This window comes from Vanacampus margaritifer, chromosome 6, assembly GCF_051991255.1.
Source record: "Vanacampus margaritifer isolate UIUO_Vmar chromosome 6, RoL_Vmar_1.0, whole genome shotgun sequence".
Lineage (NCBI taxonomy): Eukaryota > Metazoa > Chordata > Actinopteri > Syngnathiformes > Syngnathidae > Vanacampus > Vanacampus margaritifer.
Genome location: NC_135437.1, coordinates 3,997,255 through 4,024,825, shown reverse-complemented (window position 1 = coordinate 4,024,825; position 27,571 = coordinate 3,997,255). Strand labels below are relative to the sequence as shown.

The window sequence follows — 27,571 nt, the reverse complement described above, 5'->3', positions numbered from 1 at the left end:
TGCTCAGAGTTAATGAAGTGAATTGCGTCAGTTGCGCACGCCCGCAGCGCAGCCTTGAAATTCGCCTGACGCAAGTCGAGGCGCACTGAGGCGACACACAGGAAAAGTTCTCCACAACGAGAGGCAGGACGACGTCGAGGAGCCCCTGCAGTCTCGCCTCTCTTTTTTATGCCTCCTCGACACTTTCCCTTCCACCGCGGTGTGTTTTTGCTCTCCGACACACTTCGCATACAGTGATCCTGCTTCTTCTTCTTCTTTTTTTGTCTTTTTGTTGTTGTTGTTATTGTGACTTGTAAAGCCAAACGCCATGGAGCTGCTCTGCCTGGAAATGGACACCAATATACGGGCTCGTCCCGATCCCAACCTCCTTTGTGATGACCGAGTCCTCCAGAGCTTGTTGACCATAGAGGAGAGGTTTCTACCTCAATATTCGTATTTTAAAGGGGTGCAGAGAGACATTCAGCCCTTTATGAGGAGGATGGTCGCCACTTGGATGTTGGAGGTAGAAACGCCACACAAAGCTTGTCTTGTGGCTACTTTTGTGCATTTTTAGGCAAATGTTTGCTTTTGATGAGCTTTTCAGCATTTTAAAGTCCGCTCGCGTCGCTCGTCTTTCCACTGCTTTCGCCTTCCATACATAACGATTGCAATTGTTTGCCTCCCGGGTGTCTTCTGCTGTGTGTGGCGGTTGTTTCGAATATTTTTTAATGATTTTATTCAAGATAGTCAGACTATTTCCATGCACACGTATGCACTCGCTGAGCACCGCGCTAGTCGATTCGCCATGTTGTTTTTTTTTTTTTTTTTACAGGAGCGCTTGTGCTTTTTAAGAGGACTTTACAATGTCATAAAAGCAATAACAGTACTTAAAATACATCAGCTTTGGCGCAGAGCAAGCTTATTTGTCCCCCGATGGGAGAACTGATTTGTTTTAACGCTGCAAACTTTTGGGGTATCTGTTTGAAATGGAGGAAGGGCGACGGCCTTATGCGCCTTTGCTACCCCCCCTTCGCAATGCCTCACGCAGGAATTATGTTCAAAAGTCGATCAAAATGTATGTATTTCTCGCTAACAACGAACTCCAAACATAGCAGAGGCTCTCCGCTTTATTTTCATGTAAATATGATGAAGTTCCGACCTACTGGATATTTTTAATTAATTTTTCAAATGAATATATCGGCTCTTGGTGACGCACGCCACCCCAGCCTCTTGCGACTTGCTTTTTATTTTGACATTTTATTCATATTCATCCTCGGACAATTTGGATAAGAATAGTCGGGTATGATGTGTAAGGCGTTGCAGTTTATTATGGTGCAAAAGAAATGCATCCGGACAATTTATTTGTATTTTTAAATATTTTTTGAAAAACATGACGAAGGAAGAAAAAAAGTGTTTCCGCGTGCTGCGCTACAAGCGGGGTGTTTTCTGGCTCGGCTCGATTGTGACTTGAATTCATTTCTTAGTGAATGAACTGCAGGAATGTGACTGTATGGACGTGTTTCACACCTAATTCGTGCTTTGTGGAATCATCACTTCGATTAAATGTGATGTCGCAACAGATCAGGACCGAGCGCAAATTCTTGGCTGGTCACCAACTTTGGAGTGTCATCGCATTTGTATGTGCCTTTTTTTGTGTTATTGAAACCTTATTTATGCTTTTCAAGTGCTTGGGAATAAAAGTAGATGTTACTGAACGTCGCTGTATATTGTATTTATTGTAGTGCCTCTATCTCTCTCGCTCTCTCTATGTTTAGGTTTGTGAGGAGCAGAAGTGCGAGGAAGAAGTTTTTCCCCTGGCCATGAACTACTTAGACCGATTTTTAGCAGTGGTCCCCACCAAAAAGTGTAACCTGCAGCTGCTGGGAGCAGTTTGCATGTTTCTTGCATCCAAATTGAAAGAGACTCGTCCATTAACTGCAGAGAAGCTTTGTATCTACACAGATAACTCCATCAGACCACAAGAGCTGCTGGTAAGCAACCTTCAAATGTTATCAACATTTAATCCACCCCCCATTTATTTGTATTTTCAATTATACCCCCGCCCCACCACCACCCAAAAAAAGTCTTCTTTTTTTTTGTGTCCAGGGTGCAATTGAGTCTGTGTTTTAATGAAACGCAAGAGCCACACACGTGAATGGTTCCACGGGGCTCTTTACTGCACACAGCCCTCTGGCTGGGCTTTAAAGTCTGTCTAATGGTCTCCATCGCCATCTAGCGGCAAATATTTGAATGTGCAGAGCAACGAGGTCATCTTGAATGGCAGCCAAACTTCTGACTCTGTTCCTGTCAGAGTGGGAGAGAGACACAGAGAAATCCAAGTTTGCCTTTTACAGTTCAGCCTTCATCCAAAAATAAACCGCCGACGCGCACGCACGATGCCATGTTATGTCACTCTCGTTGGATTGTGCATGATGGCTGTTGCGCTCGTGCATAGGTCCGGTAGAACGATTGTTTGTTTGCGAGTGGCTGCCTTCACCTGCGCAAAGCAATTACTTAGGCACAGTCTCACATCAGATAACAAAGGCCTGCAGCGCTACATAAACATTCCTCGGTAAACAACGGGCAATCCCACCCCTGTTGTGAAAGAGGCCTCATTTTATAAGTCAGATGAAGCGGCAGGCGGCTCTCATTTCCATTCTCGTACCTATATGGTCAGCACGTGAAAGAGGTGCTCTCCATCAAGCAGCATGCCTGACTTGTAACTTTTGAGGCCCTCTGCTGTTTGTTTCCTGATGCGTCCTCTCAGTGTTTCTGTATAAGGCAGCATTTTGGCTGTCAAGCACATACAGGAAACAGAGATCAGCTGCTCAGTGCATGTGATCGCTGCTTCTTCTTCTTTTTTTTCTTCTTTTTTTGTGGTCCTCATCTTTGGTAAGAATTTCTTGTAAATTGAACCGCAATGTTAGAAAGAAGGTGTGACCAGAGGAAGGCAGTAGCAGAAGGAAGTGGGGGCCGACCTGCCACTCAGCATTCAGCTCTGCTATGTTGCAAGCTTTTATTTGTCACAGATACACTTGTGGAATAAGCATCACAAATTGTAGTGTTAAAATTCCAAGGTTGAATTTTTGGGAGTTGATTATAACTCCTGAAGTGTCATTTCAGTTTAACGGTGTATAGTCTAGGCGTTATTATACAGAGTTGATTGCCTAAGTGTTAGATTAACTCTGCAGAGACGTAATTAATCTCTGCAGTGGCACCTGCACATCTCCAATTTGACAGAGATAAGTCAGTGCCATTTTCCTCCTCCTCGCTTATGACTGGGAAACGCTGACAGTGAAACAAAAAGAGTTTGGGCCCATGAAATAATTTTCAATCACGGCAACAATGGAGTGTGAAAGTTTGTTTTTCCAACTTTGGCCATGTTAATTTAAAGGGGACGTCAACCCGAAAACCTTTGGGGGGGGTTTACAATAAAATGTTCTATGCAGCCCCACTAGTCTAAATATGGTATTCTGGTTAATATTGTGTTAGTGGAATATGAGTTAAGCAGCAAAATCCAACTGTTTTTATTCAGTGAAGTCACATATATAAAATATTATTGTCAAGAAATGTTTATGGTTGACTTCCATTTTAACACATTCATTAGTCAATATGGACATTTCTAGTATTAATGAAAGCAACTTGTCTTGAGGGTTAAAAAAGAGGTGGTGCAATATTTTAACGCTACACACTGGTGCCGTGTAAAATCGACACTGACCAATGTTAACTAGTGTAAAATTTCAACTATCATCAGGATTGTTTTAACTCCATTTTAGGGTATAGACACTCTTGAAATGTTCATTTTAACTGTAGGTGTTGAATTAACACTGCTGATTTTGGGGCTTTTAAATGTATGAAAATCATCTTATTGCATCAAGCTGCCATTTTTGACATAATTTAAAAACATCACATGTCTGACATGGTCAGTTGAAAAAGCAAACAAACAAATAAACATACAAAGGGTCAGCAGCAGCCATGTTGGATGATCTCATGATCGAGGCCATGGGGTCTCTCCGAAGGAGAAAATGAGCGGCATCCATGGTCGCAGTCACAAGGCAGTAGTCCGGAATCAAACCACTAAATGTTTTCCTAAATTAGTCACCAACCCTTCAGTTAATCACCTCCTGCTCTCGGAAGTGAAAGTAACAATATACCCAAAGACGGGAGAACACCACACCTAGTGTCATGGCCCATCACATGCTCAATGTAGTGCCACAGCATACGTCTTGAGTGATGATGAGGCATTTACGCATATGAATTGTCGGCCTGTTTGGAACTGGACAATGGCGGATCATCCAAATGACTTTTAATGGTTTATGTGGGAGGAAACCATTTACATTCCTTTCAAGGTCTGAATTCAGATTCAATGCGGATTCTTCCCCTGCGCTCCCACACAGCCGAACCTCTGCTGGGCCTCTTTCGGAAAGTCCCAGATGCCAGACAGACGAGCAGGGAGGGAGCACACAGTTGGGAGGTCACCTGAGCTGGTGACACTGCTTATGTGTCAGGCTAGACCAAAAAAACAAAAACAAAACATAGATGAGTTTTTATTTTATTTTATTTTTTTATGAAAACAATTGGTGAGTTTAGGAAGGCAAAAATACTGTGCAGTTACAGTATCTATTTGATTGTTTTCATCAAAAGTAGTCATTTATAAAACTTTTTCAAATGTAATTCTAGGAAAGATAGACTTACTCGGATTGCTCTGATTGGGCCACTTGTTGCTAGGCAGAATTCACAAGTCATGCTCACACGGATGTTTGAATGGCAGCCAAGTGTTAAAAAGGAAGTCAACCCAAACAATTTAGTTTACAATAAAATGTTCTATTCAGCACCCACTAGTCTAAACTTGACATTGTGATGAATATTGGGTTTGTGGTAGATGAGTTAAGCAGCAAAATCCATTGCCTTTATCCATCTCAGAGGGCGGCCATTTTGTCACTTGCGGTCGACAGAAAATGACATCACAAGACTTTTTTGTCATTACATAAAATGTAACCTGATCCATTTCCATCTGGCATTTACATGCTCCAATAAATTAATCAGATAAGCCGTGGGACGCGGTGTAAACATCACCTGACTTATCAAGACAGAGTTATTTAGCACAGTAGCTGTGACAGTTTTCACACTTTTATTCTAGTATACCTTGATAAAAACAAGTTCCAAGTGCTTTAAAACAGTTCTCCCGTCGCTGAAGAGCTCTTGGTATGCTGCCGCCATTTTAAAGTGCGTACATGATGACGTCATGACACATGCCTGGCTATTCCAATTAAATTGTTCACATGACGCTCATTGGGATTGGCAAAAGGAATAACCACCCCTGTAAATCCGTAAATCCGGATTCAGCCTGTTCCAATTGAGGTGTTTCTATGGAGCATTTTCATTCCGTTTGGTCATTTGGATTCATTCTAATTGGAATACATGGCTTTGTGTAAACCTGGCTGCAGTTCCTCAGGTAACAACTAATCACAACTCAGCTTCAGAAAACAGGTGAGCCGTGATTGGTCATTACCTGAACAACTGTGACGTCATTTCCAGTCGACTGTGGCAAATGTCCGCCTCTGAGATGGATAAAAACAAAAAAAATTTGCTGCTTAACTCGCATTCCACCAAGTTTATATGAATCAGAATACCGCGTTGAGACGAGTGGAGGCGAATTAAGAATATTATTGCGAAAAAGAAAGTCAGATGAGACTATAATTAAAATGTTCCAAAAGGTTTTTGCAATTGCATCACCGCTTTGTAAGAAAGAGAATTACATAATGTGAAAACCCAAATTGGACCTGCTGGGGAAACTAGCATAATGTTCCTGCGATACGTGAAAACGTCTCCTCAGCATTTGATTTTCTTTTTGTGTCCTCATCATCCGTTACGATGTGTCCTTGACCTCAGGAATGGGAACTGGTGGTGTTGGGCAAGTTGAAGTGGAACCTGGCAGCCGTGACGCCCAACGACTTCATCGAGCACATAGTGAGGAGGCTGCCGCTGCCGGAGGATAAACTGACTCTCATTCGCAAACATGTCCAGACTTTCATCGCCCTCTGTGCCACAGGTAGGCCACCACCAAGTGCAGATGCTTGCTCATAGATAGCCAACTACATCATCGTTGATGCAGCGTTTCCCCACTTGATTGCGCTTAATCATCACCCCCCCACCCCCACCCCCGCTATATTGCATTTAAGTGCTTGTTTTTTCATATCCCATCCATCTTGACTGTATTGAGAGCCATATTCGCCAGTGCACTTTTCAGCCATTTAGGTGAACAGTAAAACACATCAATACGATGGGCATACTCTTGCAGGATATCCCAATATAAAGTTTTTCCTTTAAATTGTATTAAATTAATAGCAATTTCCTATTCTTCTCATTTCTGATTTCTAGTTCCTGATTGTAAAATGGCCACAAGAAGGCAGCTGAGATACCTTGAAGTAAAGGTCCGATACCAATACTATAATAATATTGGTACTCGCCTATCCTGAATTTATCTGATTAATCAATGAGAGAAATAGACCAATGTGGGGGGTTTTCAGGGTCAATACCCATTATTATTAGTCAAGGACAACACCAATTAATCGTTATTTGGAGCCGATATTCTTTTTTAGTAAATGTTTATTGAACAACTTTTCAGATTTGCAAATATTGACTTTTTATTTATTTTTTTATTTCTTAAAATCTTAAGACAACGGGCATCTTTGTTTTAAAATTCTAAGAAATAATTCAGTTCTCAGGGTATTTTTTTTCTTCACAAAATAATTTAAACATTAACCTTTCAGCACAGTTCGGCAGATAGCGAACAGTCTCTCAAAAAGAAGTCCTGTGATGCTGGTTTCAAGCTGTTTATTAAACCCCAATTGAGGATAACTAGACACACAAAAAGAGAATTAGACATAGTAAGCACTCAAATGCAAAACACATTTCACTTAGCTTATCTCCCGAACGCAGTTAGCACGAGGCTAATGCACAGTGAAAAACGTCAACCCGCTAATGCTAATTAGCACGCTCTTTGCGGCACTTTCATCACTCAAAGAACAGCTATTCCCACAAAAACACCGCAGGAATATACACAGACAAGCATCCCAACAATACTTATAGGCATATATATATATACTCTTCCTACAACAACAAAAAAAACACTCGCATCGACTGCCATTCATGATTATAAATTGCTTCTTCTACTCTATGTAACTACGAGAGTGTATCTACAAGCGCAGACACACACTGCCCCCCAGTGGTCAAACTGTGCAAAACATAAACAGTGCTTGAAACTAAGGCACGCACGAACAGGGGCAATACACGTATCTTTGTTTGATTTTCACACAAAACCAAATGGTGTAGGAAGTTCTCAGGGTCAGCAGCATCTCTTATAAAGTTAACTAAAAATGTAAATAAATAGTTACACAGTCTTCTATCAGCCGTCAGATTTTTTTAAAGTAGCCGTTACCGATTTTTGTCAAAATGCCAAATATTGGCGCCAATCGATATATCAGTCCATCCCTAATAAATGAATCAGGAAAAAAAAGTTGAAATTTTCATTCCTTTTTTCAAAAACAGAACATTATTCAACTTGACAGTCCACAAACATAAATTAATCATGATTGAGTTACTGGTTTGGTCCTTAAGGAATTAATGAAAATTAATGAGATTTGCCCATTGAGGAAACTGGCAAAAATACAATATTGTTTTTGTTTTGTGTAAAATCTATAATAAAGAAATGTGAGTGTTAATGGTGAATGATAGTGGTGAGCAAAAAGGATAGCCATCTGACTCTGTGTGTGTTGTGAAGATTCCTGTGTCATGACAGTATGTCAGCGATAGTAGCTCTTCTCAAGGCAACATTGTGAAAGTCTCAGCATGCACTTTGTCCGTAATGGCCACATTGAGGGAGTGGAAGTGAATTTACGAGGCCAGTCCTCCTGACATTGCGTCTTCCGAGAGAGCCTTTCGGCAGATAGTGGCGGATTAGCAACAGACCATTTATTTATGCACGCGCTCTGCAAACACGAAGCAACGAGCGCAAGACGCAGAAAGAGAAGAGTGCGAGTGAGTCAACAATTGGACGCGCTGACGATATCTGGGAATTGGAAACCCGTTTTGCTCGCCGTTCCCAGACGTAAATCTTGCCTTATCTGCTGCGAATCTTCTCGAGCTCTCAGGGGGATTTACATTTGCAAGACAGTTGACAACAGGTCACTTGTGCGTGGCCTTCCCGTTGCCGCGAAAAGAAAACGGGCATCAAACCGCAGCGCTATGTTTTCAACAGAACAAGAAGTGGAGAAGAAGGCCTCTCCCTCCTAATAGCTCCTCGCTTTTGATGAAACAGTTCCGTTCAGGCCACTCGGCGGGTTTTTGTCAGGTGGCGTAGGCTGGCTCTGTATTAATTAATAACACTGGCTGGTCCATTGAGGACTATGCAAATGGTAGAGGGGCTCAGCTCAAGACTGCGAGAGGCCAGACAAAAGACCGGGCCCTTACGTTTCATATGCAGAGCCGTGTGAGGTTCGGCGCGGCGGGGCCACTTGATAGGAAACGTCGGCCGTTCCCTCAGGCAGCCCGCCGGCCGGATAATAGCCCGCAAACAAGCTCATTAAGGGAGATTATCAACCTCCGTTCCTACACACGCACGCCGCAGCTTCCTCGCCTATTCTTATTCAATTGGCCTAAAGTGGCAGAATAGACGGACGGGGTGCACGGGGCAGACAGATGCACCCCAAACTGTCTGCTTCGTTTTCAGGCCATATTGGCAGGGATTAGGCCCTGTTTTTTTTAATAGCATTTACTGTCATGGCATGCGTGCTTTAGGTGGTCATACCAAAACGCAACACCTGGATGAGAATCTATTGTGCTGCTTGTCGGGATGGAGATCAGCAAGGGGTTCAAGTAGCAGAGTACACGCTCTTCAAGTTATGAATGGCATTCCATGTTTTCTTTTTTCTTTTCTTTTTCTCCAATGGAAAGAAGGCCTCGGAAGTGGCTTTGAACTGTCAAGTTACTTGATCATTAACTTGTTAGTTCTACAGAGGAAAAGTAATGATTCACTAGGTAGAAGACACCCTTTTCCTTTCCCCCTCGTGTTTAAAGTCCATTTCACCAGCAGGATATGTATATATATATATATATATTCAATTCAGTTAGATGCACTCTCATTTTATTTGTTCCACCTCTAATATATATACACGTATATATATATATATATACACGTATATATATATATATATATATATGTATATGCACATATATACACATATATATATACACACACACATAAATACTGTATATATTAGAGGTGGAACAAATAAAATGAGAGTGCATCTAACCGAATTGAATCGTTTGACTGTATAGCTTTGAAGGAAAAAGCACTTTCACAGTACTGACGAGAAGGGCTGGGTTTAAAAAAAAATCTTTTATCCATATCGAATCTATTTTCCTTTTCATAGCCCCATATTGATGCATAAAACAATAAATTGATTATTTCAATGTGTCTTTCCCATACATTAATGAAAAAATAACATTTTAATTTCTTTCTTTATTGTTCACAGGATTTTTTAAGTATTTTCCTGAATTTATTTTAGGACAATTCAGAAACCTTTTCATTTATATTTACAATTGTAAAAATAATATTTTCATCTCATCCTTGCTGATGTTAATGTTTGCATAACACTTTCATGAACAAAAATGAATAGGCTTCTGCTTTTGCATAATTTAATTTGGAGTGTAGTGTTTGTGAAGTTTTTATCATGTCCTTCCTTGATATTTAAGAATCGATGTTCCATAAATATATGTATATTAATCGATATTGGATTGAACTGCATTGAATTAAAAACAAAAAGGGCTTGAATCGTTCCGTTTTCAAATCGAACCATCCTTGTTTCGTTTTGCACGAAAACCATATCAAATTGTCTTTTGTGGAGAGATTCACACCCCTAGTATATGTACTTACACTCATGGTGGATGAGCATAGCTGGTCAACTTCACACAAAGGTGCTGGCTGTATCGGCATAACCAGATAAAATCAAGTTTTGGTTTATTTTTAAATTTCAAAACCATGTCCATGGGTGCCTTGTAGATGGTAAAACTGTGGGTAAATATGCCATTTCAATTTCCATGCAACGGTGCAAATATTTTTCAGTGATTCATGTCCCTTTTCATGCCAATCTCACTGGACCAGGATGGCGTCACCATGGAGACGCTCATCACATCGTTCCCCAAATGAATGATTCATCTCACATGTGGTCAATTAAACCACCTTTACTGCTGTTTGTTATCGTAAAAAAAAAAACACCAAAAAAAAAACCTCTGCGCTGGATGCGTCAGAGCCTGAACAAATTAGCCACCACTTCCGACAAATTATCCGCACAGCCCTGATATATGGGATCATGTCCGGTGGCGCCACATTGGCAACGGATGAAGCAGGAAGTTGCCTGCACCCAAAAGTGTGACACAGTAAGTGAATCACACAGTGGCATGTCCTGAGTTCAGCAGCAGCAGCCCACTGAAAAGCTTGCGGCCAACTGACTCACAGCAGAAGCGCAAAGAGAATTTCTCTCTGGATACTGCTACATTCCTGTCTTTGAAAATCTAACATCCTCTTTTGTCTGCATGTTGAACTTGGGTGATACTGATGATGAATTTACCAAGTGTGAAATGTGAGTCTGTTTCGTTGAACGCAAAGCTTATTCGAGACAGTTTTCGATACTCTAGGTAGGAAACAATTCAAGGACGGTTTAATTTGAAAGTGGAAAGACTCGATTCGTTTCGACCTAGTGGGATTGCGAATGGCACGGTTCAGTTGGAGAGGGTTTGATGTGATGACGGTTTTGTTGTCTTTTTGCATACATTTGAAAACTACGGTACTGTAAAAGCATCATGTCCTTCCAGGATATATCTCTCAAAGAAATAGACAATTTAATACGTTTCTCTATGTATTTCAAAGTGGAATGATTCGATTCAGTTTGGTTTGATGCACTTGCATCCTCTATATCAAACTACATTTTTCCGGTTCAAAGCGGTTTTTGTTCCACGATATTTTTTGAAACGATTCTTATATTGATTATTCCATTAATTAATCAAGTAATTGGATAACATTTATTTTTATACTGGAGATTGATATTTATATTGATATATTACAAAACTTTTTTTTATACCAATTACTGTTTTTTTAAATCAATCAAATGATTTTCTGGTTCAAAACCTTTGTTGCATCGTATTTTTAGAGTCAATTATTATATTGGTTATTCCATCAATTAATCAAATAATTAGATACAATTTTATTTTACATTAACGTTGCATTGCAGAGTTTAAAATGTTAATGTTAAACATTTTTCTACATCATGCATGATCCATCATGCCCTGACTTTTTTAACTGCGACAGCGCCTATCGACTTGTATCTTCCCTTTATTTAGTATTCTTTAAATAATGGTTGATTAATTAATGATTGATTAAATAAAATATTTAAGCAATATCACCTGAGAGTGACTGATTCAGTCACTGGTTCGGTCATTGTTTTCCAAAGTAAAAACAAATGCTTGCAAATAACAATAATAAAGTCTGCTTTTATGAAGAATGATAGAAATCGGACAATAATTACTGTTCAGAGGGTGAAATTTGATAATTGATTAGTTGTTGATTAATCAGTAAATTTTGGTAGCTCTAGTGTAATGTATTTCCCTAGGTGCATTGCTGTGAACTACCCCATTATATTACATTATTGTCTGTATGTGACATTTTCATTTTTTTGAATGATGGCACATTAGTGGTAATAGTGACTTAGCAATCCTAAAATAATGTTTAATCTTCACCTTTACTAAACATGGTCAACAGGCAGGCACGACATCCGTCCCAAACAGGACCTTAATTGATTGCCTTGGAAAAACAGGAGGGAGTTGGAGAGGAGAGTATGTGATTTTCTGCCAGTTTTTATGGCTGGCGTTCAACTCTGCAGTGTAAATGAATTTACAAGTTGAGAGCGCATACATGGCAGCCACCCGCCAGGAAGGCGTGTGCCATGTAGGGCAGCAGACGCTATGTGACCAGAGGCCAGAGAGGACCGAGTTGCAGACAGCAAGAGAAAGGGCCATTGAAGGCGCCGAGAGGCACGCCAGATGAGGTGGCCGCTGCTTTCCATCGGAGGCGCGCGTCCCCACTCGGCTCCGTGATCCTCCATGAGAATCTCAATGAGCGGCGCCGAAAATACACACGTGCCTGCTGTGTTGTGCGCAAAATCCGTCACAAAATGCATCTGTGCCGCTGATATTACACCGCGTGTCAGTCCGTGTATGTCTCTCTTTTCACCCCCTGGAGAAAGTTGTACTATTACAGCAGTGATGTAATGCCGAGGGTCTTTTGTGCACACTTTCCTCTTGGCTGGAGGTGGCCTTTAATAAATCGGCCTCTTGGCAGAGGCCCGGCCGCCAACACAGGGGTGTATAATAAGTTCATTTATTTGTCAACAGCATGAGAAAGCGTCCGGCTGCGCATGTTCAAAAGGCAGCGAGGGGCTTTGGCTTTGCAGCTATCAAAGGGCCCACCTCTTTGATTCCAGCCGAAGGAAGAAAAATCTCCTTCACGGCCGTCCGCGGCATGCCGTTTGCTTTGCAATTGAATATGGCGATATGTTAATGCGCAGCCTGCCCCTGCCCCCTCCCAGAAACAGAGACGTGCTTGTGGGGGGAGGAGTGGAGGTGAGGGTCACCAGAGGGCAACTCTTTTCTTCCCGCAAAACCTCACGAGGGGTCCGGACGCTGCAGAGATGTCAAACGTTTGAACCCGTAGTCACCACGCTGTCCGGCCCTCCGTCTTCATCTTCCTTTTGCTGCTGACCCCCCCGCCCCACCCCCGCGTCTCTCAATGGGCTGAAATGAGGTGATGACTCCGGACAATGGAGTGGCACTCTTCCGCCTTCCCTATGGCCGGCCGGCCCGCCACTCTATTAATATGCTAAAAGATAGGAGGGCCGACCAAAGCCCGGGCGGGGCATGCGTGTCATTTGGCCCCCACCCCGAGTGCGCTCTCCAGAAAGAAAGGTAGAAGTTGAGCAAGACGTCCAGAGAGATGCTGATTCTCTCTCCTCTGTGCCCCCCTCCCCCACGCCTTGCCTTCTCGGGCTTCTGGCCCGTTCACAAGCTGTCTCATTTGCATTATGAATGACAGTGAGGGGAGCTAACAAGGTTATTGGTCTTTGAGACGCGCGCCTGTGACCACACGTGGAAAAAGGACCTACAGCAGTGAGCATTGGCACAGGCACTGAGCCTCTTTATTCCTCCCTTTCCAAGCGCTATGGGGCTTTTTGAGCGAGCACACGATTTACTCAGGAGATGGAAGAAAAGGGGTTGGCCTGGGGGAAGGGGGGGGGTTCTGCTTTTCAGCTCCTTTACAAGCCAAGCGAACCCTCATTATCCAGGCTGCTGGTCATTAGTGAGCGCTGCGTTCAGGCTGTGCGCAATAGAAGGATTATTTAGCAACTGGCTGTTGGATTACCAAATCATACAGTATTGTTTCTCTCATGTACGTACTTTGAGGAACATATTAATTAGAATCTGAAATTATGAAACAACACCAGATAAATATGTAATCCTATGGTAAATACTCATGTAATTCCTGATTTAAAGTAACAATGTTAAAAAAATTATTTTTTTCGTAACTTTACTTGAAATCCCGGACCCTCCATTAAAGGCCATTTAAATGCTTGAAAGGGAAGTAAACCCAAAAATGATTAATATTGTGTTTGTGGAATACGAATTAATTAAGTAGCAAAATCAACCCCGTTTCTCATGCGATGGCCATTGTGCCACTTGCTGTCAATGACATCACAGTTTTCAGTCGGCAGCAAGTCACAAAATGGCCGCCACATGTGATGGATAAAAAAGGGTGGATTTTTCTGCTTAATTTGTATTCTACAAACACAATGTTAATCTCAATGCTGTAATTAGACTTACTTCCCTTTTAAACCTTTAAATGCCCATTGAATATGTGGTTCAGGGTCTAAGATTTCAAGTAAAGTTACTAAAAAATGAAAATTTTAATATAAATCCTTATTTCCAAACTAGGCAGTGTGGTAAAAGCAAATCCATTTGAAGTATAAATTCGATGTGTCTCATACGAGATGTCAATGTTTATACACACCCACTAATACTGGAGACTTGTGCCAATAAAAACAGTGATAGGCAAGCCCAAATGTCAAATGTATCTGAAAAAGTGAAGTCAAACACGCTGTCACGCCATCACGTGTGCCAACTTCCAAATAAAAGCCTACTATGGTTGCATTGCCGTCATTTCATTATTTGGGAAGCTTTTATTTTGAAGTTCGCCATTGCGTTAGCAGCGTCTTACATAATGAGTATATTTTCAGCTTCCTTGACATATATAGTACAGTATATTGTATACTGTAAATGTCTTCTTCTTTTTTTTATTTGAGGTACCCAAATTATTGAAGGAATGGTATGAGTATCACAAAAAATGGCCTCATCTCTCCCACATTTAATCAATTAACTTTTTCCCTCTTCATCAGATTTCAGATTTGCCATGTATCCTCCATCCATGATTGCCACAGGAAGTGTGGGGGCGGCAATCTGTGGTTTACAGCTGGACTCTGTGAACCAATCCCAGTGGGGGGACAGTCTGACAGACCTGCTGGCCAAAATCACAAACACAGAAGTGGTGAGTTTTTGTTTGCAAAACTCATTTTAGTCCCATTTTGTCTTTGGCGCGTGTGCTTGGAAAAGGTTGGATCGGACCAGCTAACACCATTAGCACACACTTACATACAGCATGATATAAATACATTGTGTATCTACAAAGATGATTCTCAGGAAGGAATTAAGCAATATGTTCATTCTTGTACTGTAGTTTGCAGTAGTGTACAACTGCACTGCATCATATTTGGAATCGGACATATTTTCATAGCCATGGCAATTGACTATGTAGCGGCTTTGTTAAAGATTGGCGAGTACCAATACAAGTATCACCAGTACCGCCCTCTTGTGGCCATTTTAGGATCAGGAACTAGAAATTAGAAATCAGAAGAATAAAAAAATCTTGGGATGTATAGGTCTTTCTTTAACTCTTTCACTGCCAGACGTTTTCAGAAACGGGTTGTTCCCAGTGCCAGCCGATTTAAGCATTTTGACTGATCTTTCAAGGTCCACAGAAAATGTTGTGTTTGGACTATGGAAACACATATACTACCAAATGAAAGATTGGACTCTCATCTTTCAACAGAAAAAAAAGTTTGTTTCTACCTTATTCCGTTCTTCAGTAATCAACAATAGAAAATGGTTACTTTCACCGAAATTCTCTGTTTTGAAACAAAAAGCGGAGAAAAACGGCTTATTTCATGCACTAGTGAATTGTACACTTCTTTTTGTCCATGAATGATGCCACAAACACCTAAATAGTGCTTTACTTCTGTAAAACGCTTTCACCAACAATGAAAAAGTGTTTTTTGATTGCAAAATACGTTTATTTCCATTCAACAGTGTAACAATTTGACAAAACAATTTCGCAAACTATTTACAAATGTGTGCAACTGTGGTACTACTTACAATTATGTGGATGTTTCAAATACAGTTTTTCTTTTTGTAACGCTCTCCTGCGTGCAAGAGACGCCAGGACTAGCACAGCAGTTTACTTTCACTTTCACATTGTGCAACGTGCAAACGTTACACTTCCTTGACGGCCTTTTTTCCAGGGAATAAATAGCAAGTAGCAGACTGTACACACTTCTCCGATGAATATGCATTGGACTCGAGGCACTTTCCGTCGTCCGATCGAACGTTCCGCCTGTGCGTGCTCGATTGTGCTCCGCGTTTACGACGCCGTCATAGCCGCCGCGTCAGCGGTTCCAATTTCGCCGTCAAGCTCGGATTCACCTTCATCATCATCGATGATGATCATCGTCGTCATCAATGTGCTCTTTTTGGGCGATGCTTTTGTCTTTGAAATAAAACCGCTCGGGCGTGAGCTCCTCGCAAACCGGTCGCCATTTTTCTTTGTTTTCCATTCTGATCTCCTGCTCGACGCTCTAGCTCCGCCTCTACTGACGCCCACCCGATCTTGTCAAAAGCCAGTCATCGCTGCCCTCTAGGGGCCAAAAATAGTCATTAGGCTAAAAAAACCTGGTTAAAATTTTCAGCACATCTCCGGAAGGCTTCCCCCCACCCGTTTCAAAAATAAAGATAAAAATAAAAATTGGATGACGTCTTTTGACGTCATTGGCAGTGCTCCGTAGGTTTTTACTTGACATCTTTAGACGTCAGTGGCACTGAAAGAGTTAAAATGATCTGTCATTGTTTTTTGGGGGGGAATTTTATGTATCAAAAGTACTTGTGGTTTGCCTGCTTGGTATCAGTAGCAGTGACTACTCAAGAGAACTCCTACATCACTCGTCTTTGTTCGTCACGCTACAACATTTAATAGCAGAAGGAGAACATTTGTTTCCAGAATGTTTGTCAGAACATTGACTAGTTAGCAAGTGTCAGGTTTTCGTCTGACTAGGGCCTCTTCATGTAAACAATCCTGGGAATGTTACTGTGGTGGGTAAGACGAGTCCAAACAGCGGCGGGACCATGCGTGGTACCTGGCATTTATCATGCGACTGTCTCAAGTCTCAACGTGCTTTAGCTCGTTTGCCACTAATGAAATGCAACATTGGAAGGAAAAATCCATCTTGTTTGGACTTGGTGGAGGTCCGTGTTACGAAATTGACCCGTTCACCTTGTGTTAGTGAGTTCAAGATGGCGGAGATGTGCCAATCAAATGAAGGGCTTGAAGAATCCTGGTGTTTGATTTGCACTTGTTGACTTAGTTGGAACAAGAATTGGTGTGTGCTCACTACACAGGGGGCAGATAGCTGTCGCCCCCAACCGCAGTTTGTTAAATCCCGGCCCAAAAGGCGTCAAAGGAGGAGGAGGCTGAGGTGGACCATCAGGCCTGCATGGTGACAATTGAGCCTCTCCCGCCTCTTCCTTTTGCTTCTTGAAGTGTCGCGGCTGGAAGGCATGGCTCCCTCTGGCGTATGCTGTGTGAAGTCCCGCTCACCGGCCGGCCGGCTGAGGAAAAACAAATAGCAGCACAGGACCTCAGTGTGTTTAGACTGCACGCTTCGGGACTTGAGGGAATGAAGCCGCTCTGTGGCTCTCTGATCAACTCCCCACATTCCTGGATCCAGACAAGCCGTGCTTTGCAATGCAGGCTGGAGGCGAGGCCAAGGGCACCTTTCCTAACTCAACATATATATGAGGGACTTAAGTATAAACTGCTTAGGAGCCAGCCAAAAGTAAACAGATTGGCTATGTTTTGGTTTGTAAAATTACTCATGGACTTGTATCAGACCACCGGTAGGGAGACAGCTTTAAAATGGGAATGTACACTAATTTGTTGCTTATTTTCTTTGAAAGCATTTCGATGCAGTCATTGACACGGTCAGAGAGATTTTTAGCATAAGTAGAACCTGTGACACACCAAATCGTTACCATGATGACAATTTCGACTGCAGTCACCATGTTGGAGGTTTGAACCAAACTCCGGACACATACAGTAACTTTCTGTATTTGTATTTGGCCAGTAAGAAGGTATCGCTAGCGCTAGCTCAAGAGCCATGCCAAGTGTGAGGGGAAAGTTTTGCCAATGCTGCCGCTGTTGCCAACGACATCATGACCTAGGCCGCCCCCTCCTGGCACCCTGCTGCCATCTGCGCTATACGCAAGCTGCGCTTTTCCAATGGAAATGTGACAAGGCCCAGTCACCACCTTGGACTGCCGGAAAAATGTGTGTCACGTCATGTGCACACACACACCTGGTGTTCCCAACTGTGATCCCTGTGAAGGATAGATGATAGCGATGTATCAAAATAGAGATACAGTAAAAGCTGTAAGGTCAAACAAATAATGCATTCTGGTGTCAAAATGTCGCCATCAAAAGATTCAATAAGTGTGCAAGCGCTGAGCTGATTTAAAAAAAAAAACATTTTTGAGAAGTGTTATTAACTCTTTGACTGCCAGACGTTTTCAGAAACGGGATGTTGCCAGTGCCAGCCGATTTAAGCATTTTGACTGATCTTTCAAGGGCCACAGAAAATGTTGTGTTTGGACTATGGAAACACACACATACTACCAAATGAAAGATTGGACTCTCATCTTTCATCAGAAAAAAAAAGTTTGTTTCTACCTTATTCCGTTCTTCAGTAATCAACAATAGAAAATGGTTAGTTTCACCGAAATGCTCTGTTTTGAAACAAAAAGCGGAGAAAAAGAGCTTTTTGTGAAACGATGTTATTTCATGCACTCTAGTGAATTCTACACTTCTTTTTGTCCATGAATGATGCCACAAACCCCTAAATAGTGCTTTACTTCTGTAATACACCACCATCAACAATGAAAAAGTGTTTTTAGATTGCAAAATACGTTTATTTCCATTCAACAGTGTAACAATTTGACAAAACAATTTCACAAACTATTTACAAATGTGTGCAACTGTGGTACTATTTACAATTATGTGGATGTTTCAAATACAGTTTTTCTTTTTGTAACACTGCCCTGCGTGCAAGGAGACGGAGCAGGATTTGCACAACAGATACGTTTCTCTTCGATTGTCCGTTTCGCGTGCAGACGTTACACTTTCTTGACGGCCTTTTTTTCCGGGGAATAGCAAGTAGCAGACTGTACCCACTCCTCCGATGAATATGCATTGGACTCGGGGTACTCTTCGTCGTCTGATTGAACGTCCGCCTGAGCGTGCTCGGTTGTGCTCCGCGTTTTCCGGTGTTAGCATCGCTAGCCCGTGAACCTTTATGACGTCATCATAGCCGCCGCGTCAGCGCTTCCAATTTCGGCGTCAACCTCGGAGTCACCATCGATGATGATCATCGTCATCATCAATGTGCTCTTTAGCGTTGGTCGATGCCTTTCGTCTTTGAAAAAAATTCCCAAGTGTGAGCTGCTTGCAACCGGTCGCCATTGTTCGCTTCCTCAGCCATCTAGCTCCGCCTCACGTCTTCTACTGCCGCGTCAACGCTTCCAACCTCGGAGTCACCATCATCATCATCGATGATGATCATCGTCGTCATCAATGTGCTCTTTAGCGTTGGTCGATGCTTTTCGTCTTTGAAAAAAATTGCTCGAGCGTGAGCTGCTTGCAACCGGTCGCCATGTTCTCTTCCCTTCCCCAGCCATTGTCCCCTCCAGCTCCGCCTCACGTCTTCTACTGACGCCTACCCAATCTTGTCAAAAGAGAGTCATTGCTGCCATCTAGGGGCCAAAAATAGTCATTAGGCTAACTAGATCTGCTTGAAACTTTCACCACAGCTGGCCAAGGCTTTTCTCCACCCGTTTCCCAAAAAATAATAAAAAAAATTGGAGAATGTCTTTTAACGTCCTTGGCGGCCCTCCGTAGGTTTTTACTAAACGTCATTTAACGTTTTTGGCAGTCAAAGAGTTAAACTCAGAACTCTGTGGTGCAAAACGGTGCGTAAAAACAAATTACATTGCTGATATTAAAAATATTTAATGTACTTTTGACCTCCAGCTTTTGGTCATGCTGATGTCAGCTGTTAGCATGTTCCACTGTTCAAGCGCGTGCTAAATTGCTAATGTACCCATCGTGTTTATTTTATACGCACTAATTGTACTGTAATTCAAATTTTCTGTTGATAGCTGCTGGCTCGCAGCCCTGAAGTGCTTCTGAACAGATGTCTTTGAAAGGTCTACTATACACCGAAGCACTTGGTCTTTCCTGACTCTGCAGTTCACATTAACAATTAGCGTCAGCTTCTCCATCTTCTCTTAATGACTATTTCCTCTCTTCCTCCTGTTTTCTACTTTTCTTGTCTTCTTAGAACTTTGTAGCCTTTAAACTGTAGTTTGAGATCATGTGATATGAGTTGCAGAACGGCCGTGGATACAGCAAGCAAAACGCGTTTATTTTGGAAGATCAACAACAGTTTTGGGCCACAGAAAAAAGAATGATGGCATTTTCTATAGTTAGGATTTCCACTGTCAGCCTCTTTCTGGAAGAGATAAGTGCGTCGACTGTTGTGTGTGCGCTCTCCAGCGCTGACCATCGAGCCCTGTGTGGTGCAGTCGGCACTTGAAACGCATTCCATGGCTTCACACTTTTCTTCCTTTTGGTTTAGTCTGTCTGCGCGACTTCCCCCTGCCGCTCGTGTCACAAAGGCCGCCCAGGAATAATGTGCTTGCCTTGTCACGCAGATCGATTGCTGAAATATGGCGAATGCTGGAGGTGCGAGGATTCATGTGCTTTCCGGTTTGAGGCAGCACCACAAGCAGAGGTGTCAAATCCAGTTCCAGAAAGTAAAAACCCTGCCACAGTTTGGCTTTAGCCCCTGGTGCTAGCTAGCTAGCTAGAGCTAGCTATAGGGAGCTAACTAGCATCTGGGGCAAAAGCCAAACTGTGGCAGGGTTTTTACTTTCTGGACCTGGATTTGCCACCTCTGACACAAGATGCCTCACTTAAGCGCTCTGTCTTCAGGGATGAGGTTCGCTGTTGGTCTTTGCTATGCAAGCACCTCGATCTTCCCTGAAAATGCTACCAATGTTTCCAGTAGTCACACGCTGAGGTCATAAAACGTTCTCAAATAAAGCCTATACGGCTTGGCAAGTGGTTAGAGTTGCCGCTGAAAAGGCTTCAGAGTCTGTGAGAGTGTCTTATTAGAAGTGAAGGCGTGCATTCTTGCGGTAAAACGCAGGCAGTTGCTGTACATGTTTGGAGCTTTGCTGAGGGTTCTCACAGGAATTGAAATTTTATAACTGTTGGGGCTCATGTTGGTGGGTGGGTGCACTGGGTGTGTTAGAGCAGAGGTGGGCATCGAGGGCCGGCGTCCTGCAGGTTTTGCATGTTGCCCTTCTCCAACACAGCTGATATATGATCAGCTCATAAGCAAGCTCTGCATAAGCCTGATAACGATCATGTTGATTGGAATCAGCTTGTGTTGAAAGTGAGAAACCTCCAAAACCTGCAGGACTCCGGCCCTCGAGGACCGAGATTGCCCACCTCTGTGTTAGAGGATGGCCCCCAATTGGGTTTCCTTCATATCTGACCCAGTCAAGATCAAATCCATATTCCCGGATTCTAACCACCAGTGTGACAAAATAAGATTTAGTGGTGGCAATTACTTCAAGCTGGAACTAAATCTGAAGGGGGAAAAAACTCAATAGGCACAAATAGACAGGACTACATTTTGGAAACTTGTCTCATGCATGTTTTAGCCTGTAATCTGTATTGCTGTTTGACCTTGACCTCTTGTCAGTGAGCCATGTGTTGCTCCTGAAGGGCGCAATTCTGTTCTGAGTTATGTCGTGTTTCTTCTGAAAATAAAACACTGGCTCTCCGGGTTTAAATAAGCTGCAGCTTATTGGCACTTTGAGCCAAGGAACTTTTTTTCGTGTTACAGTATCACTCAGCTCAAAGGTAGTGTTCTCCATTAGCACACTCAATTGTGAACAAATGTTCCCGCTGCACCACCAATAAAACATCTGTGAGATTATTCTGCTAACAATCTATTCAACAGTCGGCACCACCACAGTCGGCCGCCCCGCCCGTCCCCACCGTGGGCCAGCCATCACAGACGGATATGAGGGCTCAGTGCTGTTGAGAGGCTCCTCTCCCAGGTGGATTCTCACATTGCCAGAGCGCCTTTGATGGTGAAAGCCGAGCTGGCTGGCTCTCCCGTGGATCCCCCGCAGGCAGGCAGGCAGGCACAAGGACTGGCTCTCGTTAAAACGCCACCACCTTTGTGCTCCCACAGGAGGTGGATGCCATTAACATAGCTTTGGTACTACCTGTGTTTTCAGACGTGGTTGTCAAGGCTGCCTCTGTTTTCTCAGCGCTTGGGAATGGCCGAGGAACTGGCGGCATGGTTGGGCGTCTGGTCGGGAACGGCAGGCGCAGGTGTGCAGGTGTGCAGGTGTGCACATGTGCATCGCTGTTGGGCGAACAACCCCGGTGGGCTGACGTAATGTGCTTGGATCTGCGTCCCGTAGGCCCCTCGGCCTTGATGCTAGTGGGAGTTGCTGGGAAGTCCGTGATCATTTAAAACGTCTGGCATCCAGCCCCACCCCCCTGAAATTTGTCATTCACAAAGATAGTTGTGGAGGGCGATTTTCTCCCTAAGCAACACTGGCACAATACCTCATATGCACCAAGTGGTCCAGTTTGGATTGCTAAATCTTTGGTTTCTAGTCTACTTTGAGCGTGGATCTCCTCCACTCGTTTACCATTGAGCCTTTTTGACCCTTTAAAGCAGGGACACAATTTTTTGGCAGAGCTACCGGGAGACAACATAGGACGGCACACGTCCATATCAGAAGTATAAAAAAAATAATAATACAATTTTTACAATTTAAGACATGTTGTTTTTGTTTTTCTTGTTAATTTTTCCTTTCGGACAATCATAGAGACAATTTACAACAATCATTTTTCACATACAATTATACCCGAAAAGAAAAAGGGCTGACGGGATGAAGCCGAGGGTTGTAGTGGTGACTTGGGTTGAAAACTTTTATGGCTGGTTTGTTTTTAAATAGAGTGCCCATATTTTCTGCTTCCTATTTTACCTCAAATACACCATTTTCTTGACCTAATTTTTCCCTGGCTACAGGCCAGGATCTGCTCGCTCTTTGATGACGTAGCCTACAGTCTTGACGTTGAAAGTGCTCTTGAGCAATGTCTGCCATCTAGTGGTGAACACTGTGATTACAACTTTAAACTGATCTGCTACTGTAAAAAATGTATTTATACATTTTTTCCAAAATTAATCGAGGACAAATTTGCGTGCGGCCTGTGGGCCACCACTTGACCATCCCTTGTTTTTGAGCAGCCAGACTTGCTAGCTCATGCTCAGCAACTTGTAAATCAGATCAATAAGTGATCGTTAGATGGTTTCTGACAGATACTGTATTTTGATGGATTTGATTGATTAGGGAAAAAAGGTTGCAACAATTTTCAGTTTTAAACAGAATAATGTGGTTCCCACTTCTAGGGTTTGCTCAACAGTAGGGATGGATGGGCGAATAGCGATGCCAGGTATCGTATAAGGCCAATACCATGCCTTATTTCATGGTATCGGCACTCACAAGAGTGACCGATACCAATATCAGCTGCCCTCTTATGGCCATTTTCCAATTAGGAACTACAAATGAGAAGAATTGAAAATTGCTGTTAATTTCATGCAATTTTAAGGAACACTAATTATTTTAGGATATATATATATATATATATATATATATATATATATATATATATATATATATATATATATATATATCCTAAAAATATATATCTCTCATTGTTGTTTTTGTCTTTTGAATATTTTATGTATCAAAAGCACAAGTGGTATCGACACTTGGTACTGGTACTCAAGGGTTTACCATAGTACTCGTAAAAAAAAGTGTTATCGGCAATAGAACATCCCTAGTCAACAGCATTCTTAATGTTGGTGTGTCTGTCTTGTGACATTGCAGGATGTTCTGAAAGAGTGCCAGGAGCAGATCGAGCGTGTGTTGGAGAGCAGCCTGCGTGAGGGTCGCAAGCAGCAGCAGCAACAGCAGCAGAGCCAGAGAGGCCCGAGCAGTAAAGGCCTGGACGAGCTGGATCAGTCCTCCACCCCGACAGACGTCCGTGACATCAACTTGTGAACCACCAGAGGATTTACAACAACAAAAAATACGAATCATGAAAAAAAACTTTTGTAAAAGCAGAAAAAAAAGAACAAAAAAACAAAATGCTAAAAACACAAGCCCTTTAAAAGAAAAAGAACAATGCTTGCTAGTTTTTTGTAGATTTTTCTGTTCTTCAAGAAAACCGCCTGCCCACGAAATCTCGGTTTATTTTTTATTTTTATCTAAAGCGACAGATTTGGGGCATGATTATGCTCTGTGGTGCCTTGGATACACAGAAGGGAAACCAATCATATTTGCATTCTGCCTTTGATTGTATAGAATGATCATTAAGTTATATTGTAACCATAGCTGGTTGGCAGAAAGTTGCATACATGGGATCAAAGTGCGAGCTTAGTTGATTTTCCTCGCTGTCGATTTTGTCATGTTATCGTCTGACCATTAGTGAGATATGGAGAGGAAGCTTTGAGAACAGTATGCGTAATGTTGGTGGGTCCCAAATCCAGGGCTGAGACAGGATCGTTTGAATCATCATTATTAGTCGTCGTAGTAATTATTATTAGTGGTAATAATATTATTTGACATATTTTGAGTAGTCGAGATCAATAAGCTCCTTTGTCAGGCTGCTTGCATGTGTGAGTCAATGAGTGGATTCAGCGTGCGTGTGTGTGTGCCGTCTGAATGGGATCCTGTCTCCAAATTAGCAGTCGACATTCTACGGCGCGAGGCACTTACAATGTTAGAAGACGATGGAGCAGGCTGAGGTTCAATACATACATACGTACTTTGTCTATCAGTATAACAGGGCATCTATGCTATGTCACTGCCTTCATTCATTCGCAGTGTATCTCCGTCTGTTGTTGGCCAGCAATAAACTGCTGCATGGACTATGAATGAGACGGAGTGTGTGCGAGTGAACGAACCTTCACTTCACTCGCAGCGTCTTTGGAAAGTCTTTAATAGCCTCAGCCTCACCTTTCTTTTATTACTGCCGTGCTGTTTGTGACCACATATTGTCACATGGTGTTACAATGTTGCGTCTCCTTGAGGAGGTTTCCGAGTGCACAACTCTCCAAGACGAAGCGTTTCGGAGCACATTCGAAGGGCGGAGAGGACCGTGCCTCCACGACAGGAGGACGGGGTTTCTCCTGCGTTTGTTAGAAGGGAGGCGACAGGGTGCGGAAAGAACGGGAAACGGTGGTTTTGATGGATGAACGGAATAGTGAGGGAGTGTGGTGCCGCGGCGGCATGCTGCTGATGTACAGCCAGTGGCTGAATGATGACTAGAAACACCCAATCGAGGTTTGAGAGCAGAACGAGCGGGTGGAATTAAAATTCTCTTTATGGAGGTGAACTATAACACAGATAATTGAGTCGAATTGAAAAATGTATGGTTTCCATTTACATGGATGCCAAATGAGGAACTAAGGCTGCCAGATCATGTGAGGATGTATTTCCTTTTTGTTGTTGTTGTTGCTTGGAGGAGTACAAGATATTGTCAATGCATGTGGAGTCCCACGTGGGCTCCATATTGATTTCAATGGCAAAGCACTTTGAGAACATGCTCCCCAGGAGAGACGTCAAAATGAATTGGTGGCGATTTGGAGGTGGGTGGGTGGCTCTTTCCCATTATTTTCCTCTTATTTTTAGCCTTTTCTTTGGTTTACTTAGTAGGGCTGGTTTCCCAATCACCCCCTATGTCAAGTAAGAGTCACATCAAACGGGACATTCCAATCGAAACGAACATTCCGATTCAGGCAAAGACCAACTTGATCCAAGGAAGCCTGCATGTCCAGTTCCAAGGATTGGAACAAATACAAAGGCCAAGACACACAGTTTCCTCATCTGTGGCTCTCCTTTACACTGTCAAGATTTTTTTTTGTACTTGAATATTTCTTTCTATTTATCTGCATCACAGCCACAGTCATGTCACACAGGGCGGCGGCGCTCGGGTGGTCGTAACATCCAATATTTGCACATGTTCTACAGAGGCCAATGAGTTATTTTTGTTTTGTTTTGTTTTCCTTTCCAAACCACCACAAGTGATGTGTGTTTTAGTGGCTGTTCACTTTCTATGGTGCTGGCTTGAAATTGCAGAAAATGTTGGACAACATTGTGTGAGGCCATTTTGTGTGTCATTCAGTCCTCTTTGAGCTTTGCTGCTTCGAATAATCCATCAGGCAGAGAGTTGTTCTTTTTTTGGACTTTTCTTTGTTTTTTCATCGACGACATCGCCGGTTGTCAGACTGAAGAAAATGTGGGAATGTCTTTGTTTTGTTTTGTTTGAAATTTGGCAATTTGATTTGCCAAAGCTTCCCGTTTTCGGTCATTGCCCTCCTTGATTTTGCCTCTGCCGGATGTAAGCTCTCACCCAAACGTAATGTCTTTCCTGCAATTGTTGTTGCGTGTGTTATATATTGAGACCACACTTTCAATTTGTGTTTGATATATTTTATGGGGTGACCAGACCCACAAAAGGGTTTTTTTTTCCTTCTAAGATTTAGAGATACTGTATTCCAAAGTGAAGAGGACAGAGGAGGTGTGAAGACATCAAGAAAAAAAAAGTCAATATTTTTATTGAGTTATTGTTGTCTTTTTGCGCTGCTAAAAGCTATGAATTTGTTTCATTTATACAAAATAACATTACAGAGTTGTGATGTGTCACTTGAGTGTGCTGCTATTTTATAAACATTTGTATTATAATATAATTATTTTACTGCTTAAGAGATAAATTGAGAAAAACGAAGTAGAAGGTGATAGAAGAACATGAAATGAGTATTCGACTGGAAATGTTCTTTTGTACAGTTTGCTTAGATAGCATGTCTCCTTTACCCCCTTTTTCAATCTATTTTTGCTCTTTTTCTTCAGTCACATTCTGCATCAGTGGTATATGTCCTATACCTCAGGATTACTGTCTACATACAAAATAAAGCATACATACATACAAACCAATCCATCATCAATACCTCTGCAGTTAGGGAGCCTGGAATCGAATAGCAACCAACAAATCAGCATTTTGTGGACGTGCCGCTGTTCGGCTTCCACTAGGAAATACTGGAGGGGGCAGTCGGAACATTTCCGGGGGTGTTCTCGCATGTTTTGCTCATGTTGGTGCTACATCTGACATGTTCCTATGATGGCCAAAGTACACTTGTTGCTTTATTCAGTCACAATCACCCTGAATGTGGATTCCCAATGTGGGAACGACGTATTTTGGTCTGAGATCATGTGCGTTCACTTTGCGTGTGTTTGTGAAATCCACCTGTCATTTTGACCCATAAATATTGTGATATCTGGAAGTTTGAATGGAGCACATTTCCCTTGGACTTGCCCCCTCCTCACTAGAACCCATATCATGTACCTCAAATGTCTGTTGCACAACCTCTGTTCAATAAACTTCTGCTTTAAAGGGTGTGACACCACATCAGCTTACTTGCCTCGCTTCCTTTTCACAAACATTTGTTTCCTGAGTTGCATGCGTGTTTGCAGTAGTGAGCAGACGGCACCGCAAAGTACGCTTCAACAGAAGTCATAAATTACTTGAGCGTCATCATGTAACTTTTTAATCAAGAACGGTTGGAAACACCTGCAAGAAAAGGGATGCGGTAAATACAACTTCCATTCATGTTGAATGCTCTAGTGAACACAATATGAAGTAAACAGCTTAAAACAAATACTGCATAAATATGCAACACGTGATCAATCCTAGTATACTGTACACCTGCAGCTATAAGGGGCAAAAGCACTATTTGAGGTCAAAATGGATGTCGCACACCTCAGTAGAATCATGTGACGTCTCGCTGCATTGCAATTTTACAAGGTTCAACTTGTTTTGAAGTCACTAAAGTAAACACACACACTTGTACTACAATATAATTATGGGTTTAAAATTTAAAATGCACAATATATATGTTAGTAATATACTTCTAAAACAACAGCATCAGTAACGGTATTAAATTCACTGACC

At 42.4% G+C, this 27,571-nt stretch overlaps 1 protein-coding gene across 1 annotated transcript; it reads left to right on the top strand.

Annotated features, from left to right (window-relative positions):
- ccnd2a (cyclin D2, a) lies at positions 1-27,026 on the top strand. The gene is made up of 5 exons (XM_077568597.1): positions 1-502; positions 1,755-1,970; positions 5,872-6,031; positions 14,484-14,632; positions 23,449-27,026. Exons 1-5 carry the CDS (start codon positions 308-310, stop codon positions 23,620-23,622), a joined length of 894 nt encoding a protein of 297 aa, XP_077424723.1. The 5' UTR covers positions 1-307; the 3' UTR covers positions 23,623-27,026.
- The last annotated feature ends 545 nt before the right edge of the window (positions 27,027-27,571 follow it).